The 18,035-nt window shown below is 41.6% G+C and overlaps 1 protein-coding gene and 1 long non-coding RNA gene across 7 annotated transcripts in view; one reads left to right on the top strand and one right to left on the bottom strand.

Moving 5' to 3' along the window:
- LOC310852560 overlaps window positions 1-18,035 on the bottom strand; it is a 215,407-nt gene that overhangs the window by 99,867 nt on the left and 97,505 nt on the right. The window lies entirely within an intron of this gene.
- The window catches only part of SH3D19 (SH3 domain containing 19), a 73,072-nt gene continuing 72,325 nt past the window's right edge, over window positions 17,289-18,035 (top strand). For 3 of the 5 annotated variants that reach the window (XM_083755484.1, XM_083755486.1, XM_083755485.1), the window contains exon 1: window positions 17,295-17,428. In XM_083755484.1, the coding sequence (XP_083611610.1) occupies window positions 17,338-17,428 (91 nt within the window). In that variant the 5' untranslated portion in view covers window positions 17,295-17,337. Of the gene's footprint in view, window positions 17,429-18,035 lie in introns of all 5 variants that reach the window. The other 2 variants (XM_083755487.1, XM_083755489.1) reach the window with 1 other exon arrangement.

Genomic DNA, 18,035 nt, shown 5'->3' on the forward strand with positions numbered 1-18,035 from the left:
AACATGAAGGCCAACTATGAAAACTATCTAGTTTTGCATCTTGAGAAATGGTTTGCCAATATAAATTTATTGCCAAGGAGGATGGTTTCAGATCCAGCTACGTCACAATTAATAATTATGTTGTTTTTTGCCTGTTTTTTGCATAAATATGTGTCTGTGTGAAAGGCTTCCTAGTTCATTGCTTTTGTAGTGCTTTCAATACTATTCAAATAACCTGTCTGGATCATCACTTTTTTTTTTTTGTTAGTGTGAACTCTTTACAATAATAATAGCTTGAAGGTTAGAGCTGCACCTTCCAGTATTGCTTATAAACAACACTGTATCCCTAACCAGTATATAGTAATGTGGAAACATGGATGTGTACTTCATCCATTCCCATGTAACTTCTTTATAAACAATTATGCCTCAAAGACCAGGTATGAGAAATTCATTCCATCTGTCAAAGGGAAAAGAAAGCTCTCTTCACTGCTTTATGCAAACAACATGCAACCCTTTTCCTTCCCTAAGCAGGCCTCCATCTACTGCTTAGAAGTAGCCTTAAGTTCTTTTTGCAAGGAGAATCTGCTGAACGTTAATTACAATAAAACTAAAGTGGATACCTTAGGGAATAAAACAGCTCTCCACACCTGGTGCTTAAATTCCCATATAATTGAACAAGCAGAATCATACCAGTCCTTTGGAGCACTATTTTCTAGCGCTGAGAAATGAGGAAATTATTTCAGTGATCAAATACGGGCAGTTCTGAGGCTCATGAATGGGGGTGGCTTGCCTTTTTCAGGCCATATTGACCCATGGTCAGCCCACTGCAGGCTGCATATCAAATGAGGCATGGCTGAGGAGTAAAAGTAGGTGTGGCTGATTCTTTTTTTTTTTTTTTAAGGACACATTTTGGGGACCATGGGCAGAGTCACAAAAAAACTTCTGGCATCACAGAATCACAGTAGGAGTCATCAGTAAATTATTTAAAATTATTGGTTCAAGCCAACATATTTTGCCAGAGAAAATTACTGAAAGTATGTTTGTTAGAACAGATTCAATCCAGCATGGCTAAATTAGAGTACCTAGTATATATTATTTACTCAAGTTATGGAGCATTTTTCCTTCGATAAACTGCATTCATAGATAGAGGAATTCTGTTCCTCAGCAGGAATTCAAAAACATCATGATGGATAAATAAACATAGTTTTTCTTGGTCCCCACAAAGCTTGCCCCCTAGTTTTTGTTTGAATAGCTCCGCTCCAGGAAATGCTTTAATCTGGCTTGGATTTCAGTTTAATACACAAACAGTTTCAGAGAGAAAAAATTGCAGTACTCTTTGCGCTCTGTGGCATTGAATGTGCAAAGATGGGAAAACAGGATTTGCCACAATGTTATTGTGCTGATCTATAACATAAAATAGTAAAGGTAAAGGGACCCCTGACCGTTAGGTCCAGTTGCAAATGACTCTGGGGTTGCGGCGCTCATCTCGCTTTACTGGCCGAGGGAGCTGACGTACAGCTTCTGGGTCATGTGACCAGCATGACTAAGCCACTTCTGGCGAAACCAGAGCAGCGCACGGAATTGCTGTTTACCTTCCCGCCAGAGCGGTACCTATTTATCTACTTGCACTTTGACATGCTTTTGAACTGCTAGGTGGGCAGGAGCTGGGACTGAGCAACAGGAACTTACCCCGTTGCGGGGATTCGAACTGATCAGCAAGCCCTAGGCTCTGTGGTTTAGACCACAGCACCACCCGCGTCCCTAATAAAATATTAAGTTCAAATTCCTTCCTCACTAAATTGCTCAAGAAACATGAGGATTGGTTTACAAAAACTGATTGTCGCCAACACTAGTCCCACTCTGAGTAACCCCTTGAAATTAATGTGTTATATCTGTCAACTACCCTGAGAAGGTGTTTCCGTGCATTGCTCTGGTTCGCCAGAAGCGTTTTAGTCATGCTGGCCACATGACCCAGAAGCTGTACGCCGGCTCCCTCAGCCAATAAAGCGAGATGATCACCGCAACACCAGAGTCGTCCGCGACTGGACCTAATGGTCAGGGGTCCCTTTACCTTTACCCTGAGAAGGACTACAACCCTTAACTTTTAAATAAAGTCTGCCAGAAAGTGAAAGAGAAAAATGGTTTACACATTCAGGTGCTTTATTGATATTTAGGCAATGGGTGTACTCTTAACTAAGCTGCATTATCACCTTGCTCTTTACCTTTTAGACACTGTAGGTTCATATACAGGTATTAAAATGTGGCTAATGAGTGAAACAAATAAAACCGAAAAATCCTTATCTGGAATATTATTTGCATTAAAGTTATCTTTTCCTCTAGGTAGATAAGACAATCAGCATTGGCTGTGTGGACTAAATAAGATAAGCAAATTAGATCAAATATTGTATTTAGAAATGCCAACTCTAGTTTTTCTCTTTTTCACTTCACTGGAATATCCTCATATACTATCTAATCTTAATTAGTTTAACTTGCAGTATCTCATGTCCTCTTATTGTTTCTGTTTTGTAACTAAAAACAGAATAGGACTGAGAGCCTAGTTGCAGAAGGGAACACTTGACCAGCTTGTGCTTGTTTTTGTTGTCATTCTGCCACTCTCTGGTCATTTGCGGAACTACAGTGTTCTATACTAAAACAAACCATGTTTTATTGCAATCCCTCTATGTGGCTTGGTTGCAGCCTACTGTATTTTATTAGTGTATATAGTAAGGGTAGCCAGCTTGGTACCTTCTGGATGTTGTAGATTACAGCTCCCATCATCAATATTGGCTAAGCTTATTGGGAGTTTTTGTCCAAAATATTTGATTGAAAAACATGTCATCTGCCTCTGCTGTTGATTTTTTAATTTTAGAACTCTACTAATACTACATCACCATTATTATTATTATTATTATTATTATTATTATTATTATTATTATACCACTTTCCATGTTTTTGTCTCAAGGTGATGCATATAATATGTTAAAACAGCTAAAACAGTTATCTAGTTTTGTAATAGCAAAATTGCACTCTGTCACATCGGTGGATTGACTTGAAAATGGAGGGTCAGATTTCAAATCAGAGGTTTCCCTTGTAGGGTGGGCTGGAGCAGATAACCGTTTCTCAGCTCTACATCTGTGAAATGTTAAAACTGTAACCCAGCTCAGAGGGTTCTCAGGATGATGAACTACAGTAGTACCACGGTTTACGAACTTAATCCGTTCCGGAAGTCCGTTCTTAAATTGAAACCGTTCTTAAACCGAGGCGTGCTATCCTTAATGAGGCTTCCCACCGCCAGTTGCCTTCCACTGTTTGGGTTTAATTCTTAGACAGAGGTAAGCTTCGCAAACCGGGACACTATTTCCAGTTTTGCGGAGTTCATAAACCAAATTGTTCTTAAACAGGACTGTTCTTAAACCAAGGTACCACTGTACAGCTACAGCAGCTGGTGTTTTTAAAGTGCACAATGTGCCACATACTAAATATTCACAATATTTTAACTTGGACCGTCATTTCTGTTTGGGCTTAAAATGAGCATTTTGTGAAGAGTAAAGTACACACTTACAAAAAGCTGAAATTTAGTTTGAGCCTTAGTTACATCTATGTTTTTCAAATGATTATATTTGCCTTTACCTTAGTTGCTTGTAATGTTTACTAAGAATAAAATAGTTTTTGAACTAAGTCTAAACACATATAACTTCGTTTGTGGATATCATTCTCCTGTTCTATTCCTTCTTTCTGTCTCTCCCCCCCCCTCTGTTGTCTGGTTATCTACTGAAATTTATAATCTTAAAATCTTTGGAGCAATAATCTTATCTGCTTATGATGTTTGTTATTGTGTCGTGTGCATACATCAACGATACTTTTAAAATAACAACATTATTGATCTTAGGTGGTGGTGTTTATACTTGAAAATACAATGGAAAAAACAATTCCACGGTGCATGTGCAAACATCCTTTCCATTACTGTTATTCATATGATGACAATATTCCCCTTAGGAGCATAAGGAGTTCCAGCGCAGAGCATTTAAGATCAAGGCAAGATCATAGCATCATTTTAAATGTTAAGCACTTTGGTCAGTTTACTGTAATGAAGCTGAAAAACTCTGGCATTGATTTTCATCCTTTTAAGCTAATATATTTATCCAGAAAGAGAGTATAATCTCAAGTTTGTGCTTCAAGGGATGAGTTACTACACAAAGCTGGATCTGATAAATATCATATTTCATTTGAGCCATGATAAGAGCCATTTCTTTCATATAGAATAGCATCACTTTATCTCCAAAGCATCAAGAAAAGGGCTTAAAGTCAAGAATAATATAATCTGATAAATGCTGGTATAACTTTATATTTAAGAACCATTAATCCTCTGGCCTCAACCCCCCTGAGCAAAATCATCCGAAGCAAAATAATATCCTGCTATATCAAGGGCTCTCCCTTGCAAACTCTCCACCTATATATAATGCCTTGGTAATGTACCATTCACATCCTCTTCCTCCTCCTCCTCTTTAGAGTTTGTAAGTTTTCTTCTTGAATATTCATGGACCTCGATTAAGCCTTCAGGCAGAAACATTTTATAATAGTGTTATTTATAACAGATGTTCTGTGGAACTACTTTGTGCTTGCAGTACAGGTAATTTGTTGAACTCTCAAGGCAAGAGAACGCTCTTTGAAGAAATCCACACAATGCAGTCCTCTGCAATCACACTACAGAAATGCTTTCAGCCATAGAAAAAAGGAAAAAGTTATACCACCCGTCAGAAGTGGATTTAATGAGACAGAGGGTGGCATGTAGTATATTGAGTCAGGCTTTAAAAGCTGCTTGCTCTCACTGTCACTCCCAGGATTCTGGCTATATTTGTCTTTTATATATTTGGTTGACTGGCGAAGCAGGAAGACATCTCGGGAGCCATGGAGTGAATGGAATCCCTTGGGGCGAAAATGGCTGTCTGAAGGTGGCTTAGTCAAGTAGCATCAAGCTAAGGTTGTGCTGCCCAGTACTGAATGAGATGACCATTACTCTGACTCAGTAGTCCACTTTAGGCATTCAAAAGATTGCATGAGGGCTCAAACTATGAAGCTGCCTTGGGACATGTGCATTAGCTATGCCTCTCCTGATTTTCATGCCTTGAAGAGTACAAAGGTCGTAAGGAGATGCTAACCATGTTAACTGAATGCCATTAGGATAGCTTGGAAGAGAATAGTTGATTATACAGGATGGGGCAGATTCTAACCATGGTATTCTCAATCCATGAAGGATTATCAGTGTGTAAACATCAGATATGGGAGCTGGCATGCAGAGAGATGTTGGGGATGGGGACTTTTTGTGCACCTGCTCCTCACTTTTTTCTGAATGCCTGAAGAGGGCTACTCTGTATCTTTCATATGTTTATATAGCCTTCTCTAGTTCTCTTATGGCCAGAATTTAATGAGTTGGAAAATAAGCTGAATAAAATCCTAAATCCTAAAATCTTTGCAACTCAGCATTTCTCCAGATTTCACACTCATCTTTAAGAAACTGAACAGTCGTGAGTTGTGCAGAGAAGTGTGTATATAAGCAACTAGCTGGGTTGCAAATCAACTTCAAATAGCAGGAGAGAGTTTTAGGTATATGGACACTGCTAGGGATTTTTCTTAAAGGCTTGACATGTATAGCTCTGAAACTACTTTACTGGATAAGAGATTAGTAAACTCCAGTTCTTGTGGATATCATTTTTAAGCGGATTATGTTGGTTCACTGAGGTCTGTTTACTTCATTTTATGTGCAGTGTATATGTGAAGGGATTACTTCCTCCCTCTTGGTCAACTACTCAGTTTTTCGAAATACATTGCCTTTTTTTGAAAAACTCCTATTTGCTTTTCAAAAAGTTGTTGGAAAGGCTGAAATGTATCTTTTAAAAAATAACCTATAGAAATTTGTTGGATCAAGCTACAGAAATTATGATACCAGTGTGTACAGCTGGAATATGTGTCTCCATCAAGTTTCCTGCCTGAAAATGTTTTCCCTTTGGACATTGCAGTACGGATTCAGAACATTACAGTAGCGTATCAACTGGTGAGACCACTGATCAGAAACAGGCAAAATAAAAATGACCCCCCAAAATATCTCTTAATGTTCTGGAGAGCTGTTGCCAATCAAGGGTTGATAGTATCAGGATCAATAATATGACTTAGTGCAGTGATCCTGCCCTGTTTAGGAAGGATTTTGAGGCTAGGGAAGGAGGTGCTATAGAGAACCATAAAGGTGCTACAACCTGGTACAGGTTAAGGCTCCATTGCAAATCAGTCCCCAACCCCATCCTGTGCCTGTCACAATATATATCAATGCTGTTTGTAGATATACTCTAGATTTCTCTATGTGTATCTACTAAACTGATTTAATAAATCTTTTTCTTTCTTAACTGATCTTACAGTTGGGTTGGCTTCAGAGCCATTACCCCTAGAGTAGGGGTAAGGAACCTGCAGCCCTAAGGATGCTGTTGGGCTCCCAGTTCCTATCAGCCCAGGGCAGCATGGCTGATGGCCAGGATTGATGGGAACATCCCTGCAACACTTGGTGGGCCACAAATTCTTCACCTTTGTGCTAGGGTATGCCTTTGGACTGAGTGCTCACTGGAAGGACAGATCCTGAAGCTGAGACTCCAATACTTTGGTCACCTCATGAGAAGAGAAGACTCCCTGGAAAAGACCCTGATGTTGGGAAAGATGGAGGGCACAAGGAGAAGGGGATGACAGAGGACGAGATGGTTGGATAGCGTTCTCGAAACTACCTGCATGAGTTTGACCAAACTGCAGGAGGCAGTGGAAGACAGGAGTGCCTGGCATGCTCTGGTCCATGGGATCACGAAGAGTCGGACACGACTAAACGACAAAACAACAACAACATGCCTTTGGACAGCAGTAATTGACCTAAATGTGTCTCCTCCGCCTTTCACAATTCTGTTTCTACTTATTTATTATTTTCCATTTATCCTCATAACTGTGATGGTGGTGATGATACCAAGATGCTACTCAGATGCCCTGGGACCAAAGGCTGGGAGTACCATGTAGGATCTCCTCTAACATAAGATGCCTGTTCACTCCAGACATCTACGTGAGACTGTAACTCTAGATTTGGCTTCTACCCAAGAAGAAATTCCAGGTTTACTGACTCCTGCTACACTGCTATTATACTGCCTGCTGCAGCCTTTTGGTAGGTGGCCCCTTGCCAGTGCTTTTTTTTCATTATCAAACCTTAGTAGGATGATTAGGATGAAGACCACCACCATCCCAACTCCAGAATTAAGGGCCACAGTTTATTACTGGGCAAATATAGTAGTACAGGCAAAAGTAAAATGCCACTGCATATTGATTCTGCCTTTGGAACAGGACAATGGCAGAGGCGCCTATCCTCATAATAAGACTATAATAAAGACTTAATATGAAGCACCGTTAAACATGAACACTGGATACCAGATTCCAGATTTCTCATTTCCAGCCTCCCTTTCTCTATCTATGGTATTAAAAAAGAAAAGAAAGGAAAAGCAGGAAAGAACATATATAACTGTGATTCTTCACCACAGATGATTTACAAGCAGGAAGAACAATCTGGTCATTCCTGCTAAAGGCTTAGAAACTGGACAGATGTGATTGCAGTTTCTACTTGCCAATATGTGAAACTTCTATACTCAGCCCTCTCCCATCTCCATAATCTTTTAGGCCTATCTGACCTTTCAAGACTTATCCTACTGCTTTCTACAGGACTTGGGTGTTTTGCACAGTCTTTACAGCAGTGGGTGAGGCATGACTGACTGAATTAATCATTTCGGTCACTGACCAGACTGGAGGCATGACTGGGGAAAAGTATCCATGCATGTGTACACACCTGTGAAAATCAGCCTTTTGTTTCTTCATCCCTTTCTTTGCTATTTATTTTGTATGTAGCATACAAAAGCAAGAGCAGCATTAAGGAATAACAACTGACTCATATAACTCTATAATTATATGTAAGTTCCAGAGGAGTAGCCATGTTAGTCAGTTACAGGAAAAACAACAACTGAAAAATGTGTGTTGCAGAAGATCGCATTTATCAGAGTTCATCAGATGATTAGAAAGTGTGATCGTTAGGCAGTGGGAGCAGATATGTAGAACTTGGGAGTTAAAATGGCAATGAAATGTGAAAAGTACTGCCTGTGCAATTAAGAGCTTAAACGTATGCAGAATAAGCAGAGTGACTCTCCTCAACATCAGCTATTGGAGATAATTTGTACTCTGCAATGTCAAGAGTAATGTATTAACCCCTGTAGTGGAACAAGAAGGCATAGTCTCTCTTCAGTTCAAAATAAAGAACACTTTTTGATATGTTGTGATTTAGCAGTTTCATGCCAGAATTCCCCTTTGGAGTTCCTTTGCTCAAGGATGGTACCTTAAAGTCAGTAACCTCGCGTGTTCTGGTAGATTGAAATCTTCTACTGTTTCTGCATATTGCCAGTGCAGGTGTCAGATTTGTGGTAACAGTATTGCTGGCACATTATAGCATGCATTACATAGGAAGTGCCTAAGGTCACACCCACTTAAGGTCACACCCAGGACTCTGCTAGACTGGTAAAGAAAAAGCAATTTATATGAGTTGCATGTGTGATATAAGATTGTGCCATCAGATGGCAACGTAGAGCCCCGTTTTTCTCTACCCGTTTTCCCTGTTTAAATTTACGCTTTAAACTGAAACACTTCTCTGATGAGTCTAGATCCAGCCCCACAATGTATATTTAAAGCATTCCTATATCATTTTAAGTTATGGCTTCCTCCAAAGAAGCATGGGAACCATAGTTTCTTAAGCATGCTGGGAATTGTAGCTTTGTGGGCACACTTAAGAGACTACAGCTCCTAGGATTCTGTGGGGGAAGTAACGACTGTCGACATGGCGTAAGAGTGCTTTAAATGTTTGGTGTGGATGACATTAGCTGTGAGCTTCTGTGCATAAGCTTCATGTAGAAAGTTGGGATCTGTAAGCAGTAATGCAAAGGCATCAGTGTTGCATCACCGAGAATGAGAGGACTGATATACAACTTTTCCAAAATAAGGGGGGAGGATTTTAAAGTTGCTTTAAAATACCAGATTGGTCTTTCCACTTGTAAGAACTGTACCAGCATTCCTATTAAGCCATCGTTCAAAATTATCACATCAGGTCTTAAGGCCTAAACTTTGACTGAAACAAACAAACTTGTGTGTTTAATACAAATATTTGGTGTATAAATGTTGTTCCTAGCTCTTCTTGTTGCAATATATAGGAGAGTTACTCCACAGTGCTTATTTCTACAGTACTTTTTGTTTTGTATAAATTTAAAAAGTGGCACGCATCATTACTTGGGCACCTATCATCAATTCTGACTTTCTTGCAGTTATTAAAATCATGATGTTATATGATCAAATATGAAACCCAGAAATTCTTGGTCTATCTAGCTCAGGAGTGTCTATTCCATTGATGGGGAGACTCTGCCTCCTCTCAGATGTTGTTGGACACCAACTTCCATCCGCCCCTGCCAGCATGGCCAGTGCTCAGGGAGGATGAGAGTTGTAGTCCAGAAATATCTGGAAAACAGGTTTAGTTACCCCAATCTACAGGTTTAGTCACCCCAATCTACACTGACTGGCATCAGTTCTCCAGGGTTTCAGACAGCCCTACCAGGGACTGAACCTGTATGCAAATCGAGCACATACACCTGCGCTCTATCACTAAATTAAGTTCTCTCCAAACTTATGCTGCACAGAGTACATGCTGCTTCTGAATGGAAACTGGAATCCATGTAGGAAATGTATCATATGAAATAGCTCTAATTTTCCTAACACATCAAACCTCCACTTTAAAGCCTTATTATGGTGTTTCACGAAACTGTAAGTTGTCATAATACATAGGAACCCAGATGATGAGGAGACAAGAAAAGGCTGGAGACTATGGATATGTCATTGTCAAGTTGTTGTTGTTTAAAGCCAACAGGATAAGTGAACCCACTGAGCCCAAACAAAAATTAAGCCATCAGTGCCTGCCCTCCAGGAACCTGATATTATTTATATTAATTAATCTGCTGAACCAACCATTCTTCTGGACAAACCTTTGTGTTTAATCAAGTAATATCATAATAGTATCAATATTACTATCACATTCATAAGTAACATTTTCCATAATGGAAAGGCCCCTCTTATTTCTTGGCTTTTCTACTTTCTTAATCCATTAACCTTTTGTTCCTTTGTGAACAGGGATTTCCCTTCCACTTTTTGATACATTAATTCCAGCCTTGGGCTGCCTCGGAGCCAGAAATTGATTTAATATTTAGGCTACGTAAGCAATTCTTAATCGGTGACAGCTCAACTTTTCTTGCCATCACTGCTAAAGAGACATTTGCAGCGCTCTGATTTTAGGTCAGCTTTGCAGAAATGCTATTATGTTTGCAAGCTCTCTCAAACAGAAGTGGAATCCTTATTTTACTAATTTCCAATTAAAAGTTAATTTGAGGTGTGACTGCTTATATGGTCACATAAAGTGCCACTATCAACAAAGAAAGCTCAAAAGAGTAAGTCTTAGTAGAACAATGAATCAACAAAGTAACTATTTATACTTCTCAGACCACAGCTTTGTGCATTTTCCTTGTTCAGATGATTGCAAGAACCATCAAAAAGTCCAGTCAATGGATGCTGGATGCCCTTTCTCAGAGGAAGAGAGAGCTGCTGCTACACAGCCATTCCAGCACACAGTAATCTACATTAGCAATGTAGGGAGACATACATAATTATTACCAACATTATTATCATTATTACTATTATTTATTAAAGTTCTGTACAGCCCTTAATCCAAGGATCACAGGGCAGTGTACAATTAAAAATAAATACATACATACCATAACAACAAACAAAAACATAACCTTCCCCACAGTTTCAAAGGCTGTAGTTGAATTAGCCAAAGGCCTGGGAGAAGAGAAACGTTTTTGCCTGGCACCTAAAGATATGTAATGAAGGTGCCAGGCAAGTCTCCCTGGAGAGAGCATTCCACAAATGGGGAGCCACCATAGAAAAGGCCCATTCACTTGTTGCCACCCTCCAGACCTATTGTGGAGGAGGCAAATGAAGAAGAGCCTCAGATGATGATTGCATGGTCCGGGCCAGTTGATATAGGGAGAGGCTGCCCTTGAGGTATTGCGGTCCTGAGTCGTTTAAGGCTTTGTAGCTAAAAACCACCACTTTGAATTGAGCCCGGAAACTAATTGGCAGCCAGTGCAGTTGGGCCAGGACTGGTGTTATATCCTCAAACCATCTTGCCCCGATGAGCAACCTGGCTGCTGAATTCTGAACTGGCTGAAGTTTCCGAACCGTCTTCAGAGGCAGCCCCCACGTTTAACACGTTGTAGTAATCTAACCTAGAGGTTACTAGAGCATAGGCAAGAGAAATTAGGCTGTCCAAACGGGCACAGCTGGGTCACTAGCAGAAGCTGATGGAAGGCACTCTGCACCACTGAGGCCACCTGTACCTCAAGCAACACAGGAAGCTGCCATATACTGAGTCAGACAACTGGTCCATCTAGCTCAGTAATGTCCTTGCTGAGTAGCAGTGGCTCTTCAGGGTTTCTCTTCCAGCTCTATGCCAGTTTCTCCCATGGAATCGCCTGCCCTATTTTGGCTGGCTCATCTACTTCCTCTGTTACTTTCCTGCAGTAGGACTAGAATTGGTAGCCCCTGCTCTACAAGCAACAGCTGTGACCAACCACGCAGTCAGCAAGCCACTCCTTGTGGTTTTTATATTCATCCCTTTCCAATGTTCCCTTTTTATTCAGGGCTTTATTTTATTATTCTTTTCTCTTGTTTTCCACATTTGAAAGCCGTTGTAGCTTTAAGAGACACCTGAACTAACAATTCCTATCTGAAGTACTGCGTAGAAATTCTTAAGCGCAAAGGTTGGTCGAAGGATCAAAACCAGAATAAACAAAACTGTTTTAACTCTCTGTCTTGGCCAACTCCTGTAATAACGTAAATAGAATTTATTTGCATTACTGCTACGGGTTCAGACAAAGAAAATAGTCTATGAAGACAGAAGCACAAGGTTTCGTGACAATTATAAATGGGAAAGAGCAACTTTGACAATCTCTGTGATCCGTTCTTTTGTGTCACTTTGGAGATTTGTATGGCTTTTATGACTGACAATCTCTGGCATTATTCAAAATCTGGGACTATCTTAATTTCATTTCTGTATTTCAATTTTTCCATCTACTGGAAAACTGAGCTTAATTTTTGTTGCTGAGCACAATGAAAAAAAAATTTACGTTGCTTTATTGTAATATACACAACAAAACCCAATAATTATTTTTCCATATATTGGAAAGACCATTTAGCAGTTGGGGTGATTTCAATGTACTAGTTTTCCTGTCCAATTTGTGTTAGCTTTAAGAAATTTTGTGTTTTGTGCTGGAGTGCTTGAACTTGTGTCACCAGGCATAACACTCAGGTCATCTTCAGAGGCCTGCCTGGTTGTGCTACAATCTGCACATGTCCATCTAGCAACAACTAGGAAGGGGGCCTTCTCTGTGGTGGCACCCATAGTCTGGAATGGCCTCCCCGACAAATAAGTAGCAGACCAATGCAATTATAGTGTTGCCACATGCTGAAGGCCTTAGCTAGTTCCTCATAAGAACATAAAAATAATCTGCTGGATGAGGCCAATGGCCCATGCTAGTCCAGCATCCTGTTATCACGGTGTCCAACCAGATGTCTGTGGGAAACCCTGCTATTAATAGTGTCAATGTATTTGGATTACTTGTTATGTTTAGATTTTAGTTTTAGTGCACATTGCTTTTTTACTGTAATATTTTATACTGTTATTCTACATGCCTAGAGATGCTGGCACGACAAATAATACATACATACTTTAAACAAACACACTACTGCTTTCAAACACAAAGCAAAGGTAGCAAAGCATTCAGACCCACATAGACTTTCAATATTCTATCTTAAAACTTTTAAAATTGGGGACGCTTACAGATATGTCTTTCATTTAGCAGAGAAACACATCTGCCAGAGTGACAGCTAAAATTCAAGGTTCTTGATTTGAGAAGTTTTTCCAGATCTTAGAAACATGCAACTTCCTAAAAGAACTCTAGCTTAATGTTACAGCTTGCAAAATGTAATGGCATTTCACTTAGGATTTGGTTATGCTAAAACTGTTCTATTGTATCTAGCAATTTTACATAGCATGCTTATAACTGAAGACAGGAGTGCCTGGAGTGCTCTGGTCCATGGGGTCACGAAGAGTCGGACACGACTAAATAACTACAACAATGCTTATAATTGTCTCCTCCAGACAAACTTTCAGACAAAATGCCTCATCCAGACAAACCATTAGCCCGAGTTCAGAGAAAATGCTAAGCCAAACCATAGCTTGGCAAATAGCAGCCAAAGGACCGAGGGAGGAGCATAGCAGCTGCAATCTCCTCTCTGGGAGCCCTCATGCTTGTGCATTCACACTAAGCCACAGTTTGTCTTAGAATTATGTCTGAATCAAACAGCAGAAGTTTCCAGGGGCTCTGAGCCAGTATAGTGTAGTGGTTAGAGAGTTGGACTAGGGCCTGGGAGACCTGAGTTCAAATCCCCACTTAGCCATGATGCTCACTGTTTCTCAGCCTAACCTACCTGATAGGGTTGTTGTGAGAATAAAATGAGGCGAGAACGAGATATGTAAGCCTCCTTGAGCTTTTTGTAGAAAAGGTGGAATACAAATGTAAGAACGAATAAAATAAAAAATAATCTCTGAAAGACCACTGGGCGGGGAAGCAGGAGACAGGACTTCAGGCCCATCAGAGGAAATAAAAGAACATGGCCCGCTTCACCTTTTGCACGTTGCGCAGGGGGCAGATAATGTAAGGCTGGGTCAGAAAAGAGATCACTGCTATGAATCTTTGGGATTTCTCCCCTCCCACAAGGCTCCTAGCACTTGCTATGGTGGGATCTCAGTTCCACTGCAGTGGGGGAATGAAGAGATAAGGCTATTCTCCCTGCAAGCTAAAGAGAAAAGGCTATCCACCCTGCAAGCTGCATTCCCAGTGAAATTTTGGCTGCTTTCACCTGTAATTACTTCCAAGAACAAGAGACATATCTGCATGCTACGTAATTAAGTGAACGTCATTATGGCCTTCTGAATCTTTTAACTCTACTAAATGAAAACCAAAGTAAACAAAACCTTAATGCTTAGGTAATCGCAAGCTCTTGGAATTTTTATGGGTGTTAGAATCATTGTGTTCATTAGTTTTATCTTAGGAATGTAGACTAAACTTCTACAAATTTGTTTTGCAAATCTTTGAGTCTCTGGGTGTTGGCAGCTTCTGTGCTGGTTGTGGAGCAAGTGGTGAGACTGGGATTTATTTTGCTGTGTTTCCTGAGCCTTTTCTGATTTTCTTTATATGTTATCTTGTAGGTGCATGCAGGTACCCACAACAGTAAATCTCACTTTGCCAAGACAAATGGTAATGGAAGCAAGATATGTGGATGTATAGAAAAATGAAATATAAGCTTCTGTTTGCATTTCCTGGTAACTTCTTGTTATCACTGAATGGCTCTGGAGAATATCTCAGAAAATACTACTATTATCAAAATTTCATTTCTTGATGAGCCTCTTACAAAGATCAGGAATGCTAGACTGTAGCAACCTGAAATGCAACTTGCCACCGTCTCAAAAATACTGTTTTCACCCAGTGGCAGCTGCTGCCTACTAGACTTGGTGGAACTGGCAGGTCACAGGGATATAGCCAATGAGGTAATGGAGACATTGCCAAGTTGCTTTGGTTTTCTCCCCATCCTGCTCCCTTGCAAAAAACTGTACAACTACTTGGCACCTAAACTGAAAGGTATCTTACTTTGGTTCAGAAGGCGTCTCTGCTGTCACAGTTGCTCCTCTGCTGGGAGAAAAGTTGTAGGGTCTCCACCTCTTCTGGTTCTCTCCCTATCTTCCTCCTTTGCAAAGAAACAGTGGCTCCTTAAACATTTCCATTTTATTAACACAAAACACCTATTATAAGTTTTTCCCCTCAGTTTATGAGGACTGTAATCTCATCAACATTATCCCAAGGAAAATATATCAGTCTACTTAATTTGTATTTACTGTTCACTGGGACCAATACAGCAGCAAATACCTATACCATGTTAACCATGGGCTGCTTATTCCTTTGTCTTCCTTGCAGATATTGTGTGGGCTGCAGGGCTTTGCTTACTCATTTACCACTGGCAGAACTTCACAGTGTTAATGAGTTGCATGATAGCCACCTCTCCTGCTTTGAAATGGCGACTGCCATACTGTAGAACAGGGGTAGGCAGAGAATTGGTCTACTGGTAGTTTTCTGTGTGAGTGAAAGTAGTTTAGCAAGGATTTATGACTCCCAAATATTTAACAATAGCAACAACAAAATGAGTATCCCACCATCTAATAAAGACAGTTGGGTGTAACAAGGAGCTGCTTTTTCTATGAAAGGGGCTCAGTTCTGTTCAGGTACTTAAAATATATATATCAATTTCAATACTCAGAAGCCACCATACTTTTTAATTCTAAGTGTATGTTTTTTCAAACCTGGCTGTAGTTGGCAGCTCTTCGGGGTCTAATAAAACAAAAAGCAAATTCCACAAGCCTGAAGTCTGCCTCTCTCTGCTCTGGATACTGGAGAGAAAGTTTTAAAGGGGATAAGAAGCCTCATTGGAAGGAACTATAAATTGTTGGAATAAAATAGAACTGGCATGATGGCACAAAGAACCTTTTAGGGCACAAAGCCTCTAGGGCACCACCAGTATTTCTAGGTTCTGCGCTTTGCAGTTTAAGAATTACATTCCATTTTTTTCTTGCAGTGTTACACATATCTTAGCATTCCAAAAGATCCTGAGGCTGGAGTGGTGCGCTTTTGTGGGGACCTCAACATGGGTTGTACTAACATGGTGGCAAGCAAGATGCCACTGGTGCTGTACATCTTATGGGAAACTACGTTAATTAACTTTGGAGGGTTCTCTTGAGTAGCAAATCCAGGGCACAACACTTGAAACATGTGATGGAAAGAGAGCTAGGAGACCATCCCATGAAACCCAGAAGCCTATTATGCCTGGTTTAACCACATTATGGCCAAATCATACCCTTCTGTAACCTCCTTAAAAACAGTAACTGAGGGTTACTGAGCACTGGCGTGTTGGCAGAGGCGGCTTTTGGTGTAAATGTAAACAGCACAGATGTTGATATGACGCCATGGTTCCAAAACAGGGAAATTCCTGCTTGTGGACTTCCCATGGGCATCTGGTTGGTCACTGGGAGAACTGGGTCCTGGACTAGATGGACCATTGGCCTGATCCAGCGGCTCTTCTTATGCTCTTATAACAGACAGAAGAACATAGGTCCATCTACCTCAGTACTGTCTACACTATCTGGCAGCTGCTCTATAGGGTTTCAGCCAGGGAACACTCCCAGTCCTACCTGCCAATGATTGAACTTGCACCGAAAGCCAGTCGCTCTACTCTCTACTGCTGTAAACCACCTTCCAATCTTCAGATGAAGGGCAGTATAAAAATGTGATGATGATGATGATGATGATGATTATTATTATTATTATTATTATACCACTGAGCAAGGGCTCTTCCCTGAGAGCCTCTCAAGACAGGAGCCATTCACCATGGCCAGGCCTTGTTTTTCTTCTTCAATCTCTGCTGAGGAGTGCTGTTGTTTTTGCGTTGGGAGGAGCTTTCTGAAATGCCTTGAGGCAGCGCGCCTTGCCAGAATCCAGAAGAGAGAGAGGGGAAAAGGGGTCCCAGATTATACCATTAACTGGGGTGGGGGGGATGCGCTTCAGAGACCACCTCTCGTTGCCTCTTTCCCTCCCTGCCCACCTCAGCCACGAGGCCGCTCTCCCCTCGCATTCCGCCGCTCTGATTGCTGCTCGCTGCTCCAGGTACCTCCCCCTCTTCGCCTTTTGTTTTAGTGTCAGGCAGCAGCCCAGTTTCCTGTTGATACCGGAATGTTGTGAATGGGCAGGGAAACGCCACCTTCTCCTTCCCTCTGCCTTTCTCTTTCTCCCCCGGCCGCCACAGCTGGGAGAGCCTCTCTTGGCGAGCGCCCTCCCAGCTCCTGCCATTCCCTAGCCGAGACCAGAAAGAGAGCGAGGCCTTCGCAGCCTCCCCGAGAGCGCGCTTGAAACTTTCGAGGAAGGGGAAAAGCAAGAAGCGGCGGCGGCGGCGGCGCAAGAGGGACGCTTTGCCTTCTCTCCAGGCTGCGGGCGGCGGGAGCGGCAGGTGCAGGCGCAAGGGCAGCTCCAAGCCACGCCATGGAGGAGCAGAGGGAAGCCTAAGAGAGGGGTCCTCTTCCTCCTGTCGTCGATGGCTGAAGCCTGGAGGCTGGAAGAAGAAGAGGAGGAGCTGAAAGAGCTCGGCAGAAGGCACAGGAGACCCAGCTTGAACCCAGCAACAGGTAGGCGCGAGAGGGCAGGGAGAGGGGCGCCGAGGGGCAGGGGTCCGAAGTGGCGAAGGGAGGCACGTGCTGCAGGGGTGGGGGGAGAATTCAACGCCTATATATATATATATATATATTCAGGAGTTAGGTTCATGTTCTTCAAAGAGCTGCAGATTTTACTTCGATGCCCGTTTTTAGGGGTTTTTTTATTGTCTCTGGTTGCCTTTCCCGACAAGCAACTCCACATGCTTAAGTCTCTTTCTCTGGGAACTGAAGTGATTGTAATGTGATATGGCAAGGGGTTGAGGGACAGTCAAGGTGTCTCTGGTGACAGGATCAAGCATCCTTTCTGATTCTGCCCTCCTGTTTCTGAATGTGCATTTAAGCTCCTTTGACATCTGTGGACGTTCAGTGCAGAACACACTGGTGGTCATGTGGGCCTGGCCCTCAAATCCAGTCAAGACATGGCCTGTTACGTTGCACCATAGCTGTGCCCTAGCAGCATACAGTTTGGACTCTGTCAAAAAGGGAGTGCTGGCGCATTGTCTGGAATACGTACATTTGGGGTTCCCCCACCCTATTTCTCAGTGTATGCAGCGATTTGACCTAGGGATTGGTTTGCAAA

Source organism: Podarcis gaigeae, assembly GCF_964106915.1.
Source record: "Podarcis gaigeae genome assembly, chromosome: 9".
NCBI classification, from domain to species: domain Eukaryota; kingdom Metazoa; phylum Chordata; class Lepidosauria; order Squamata; family Lacertidae; genus Podarcis; species Podarcis gaigeae.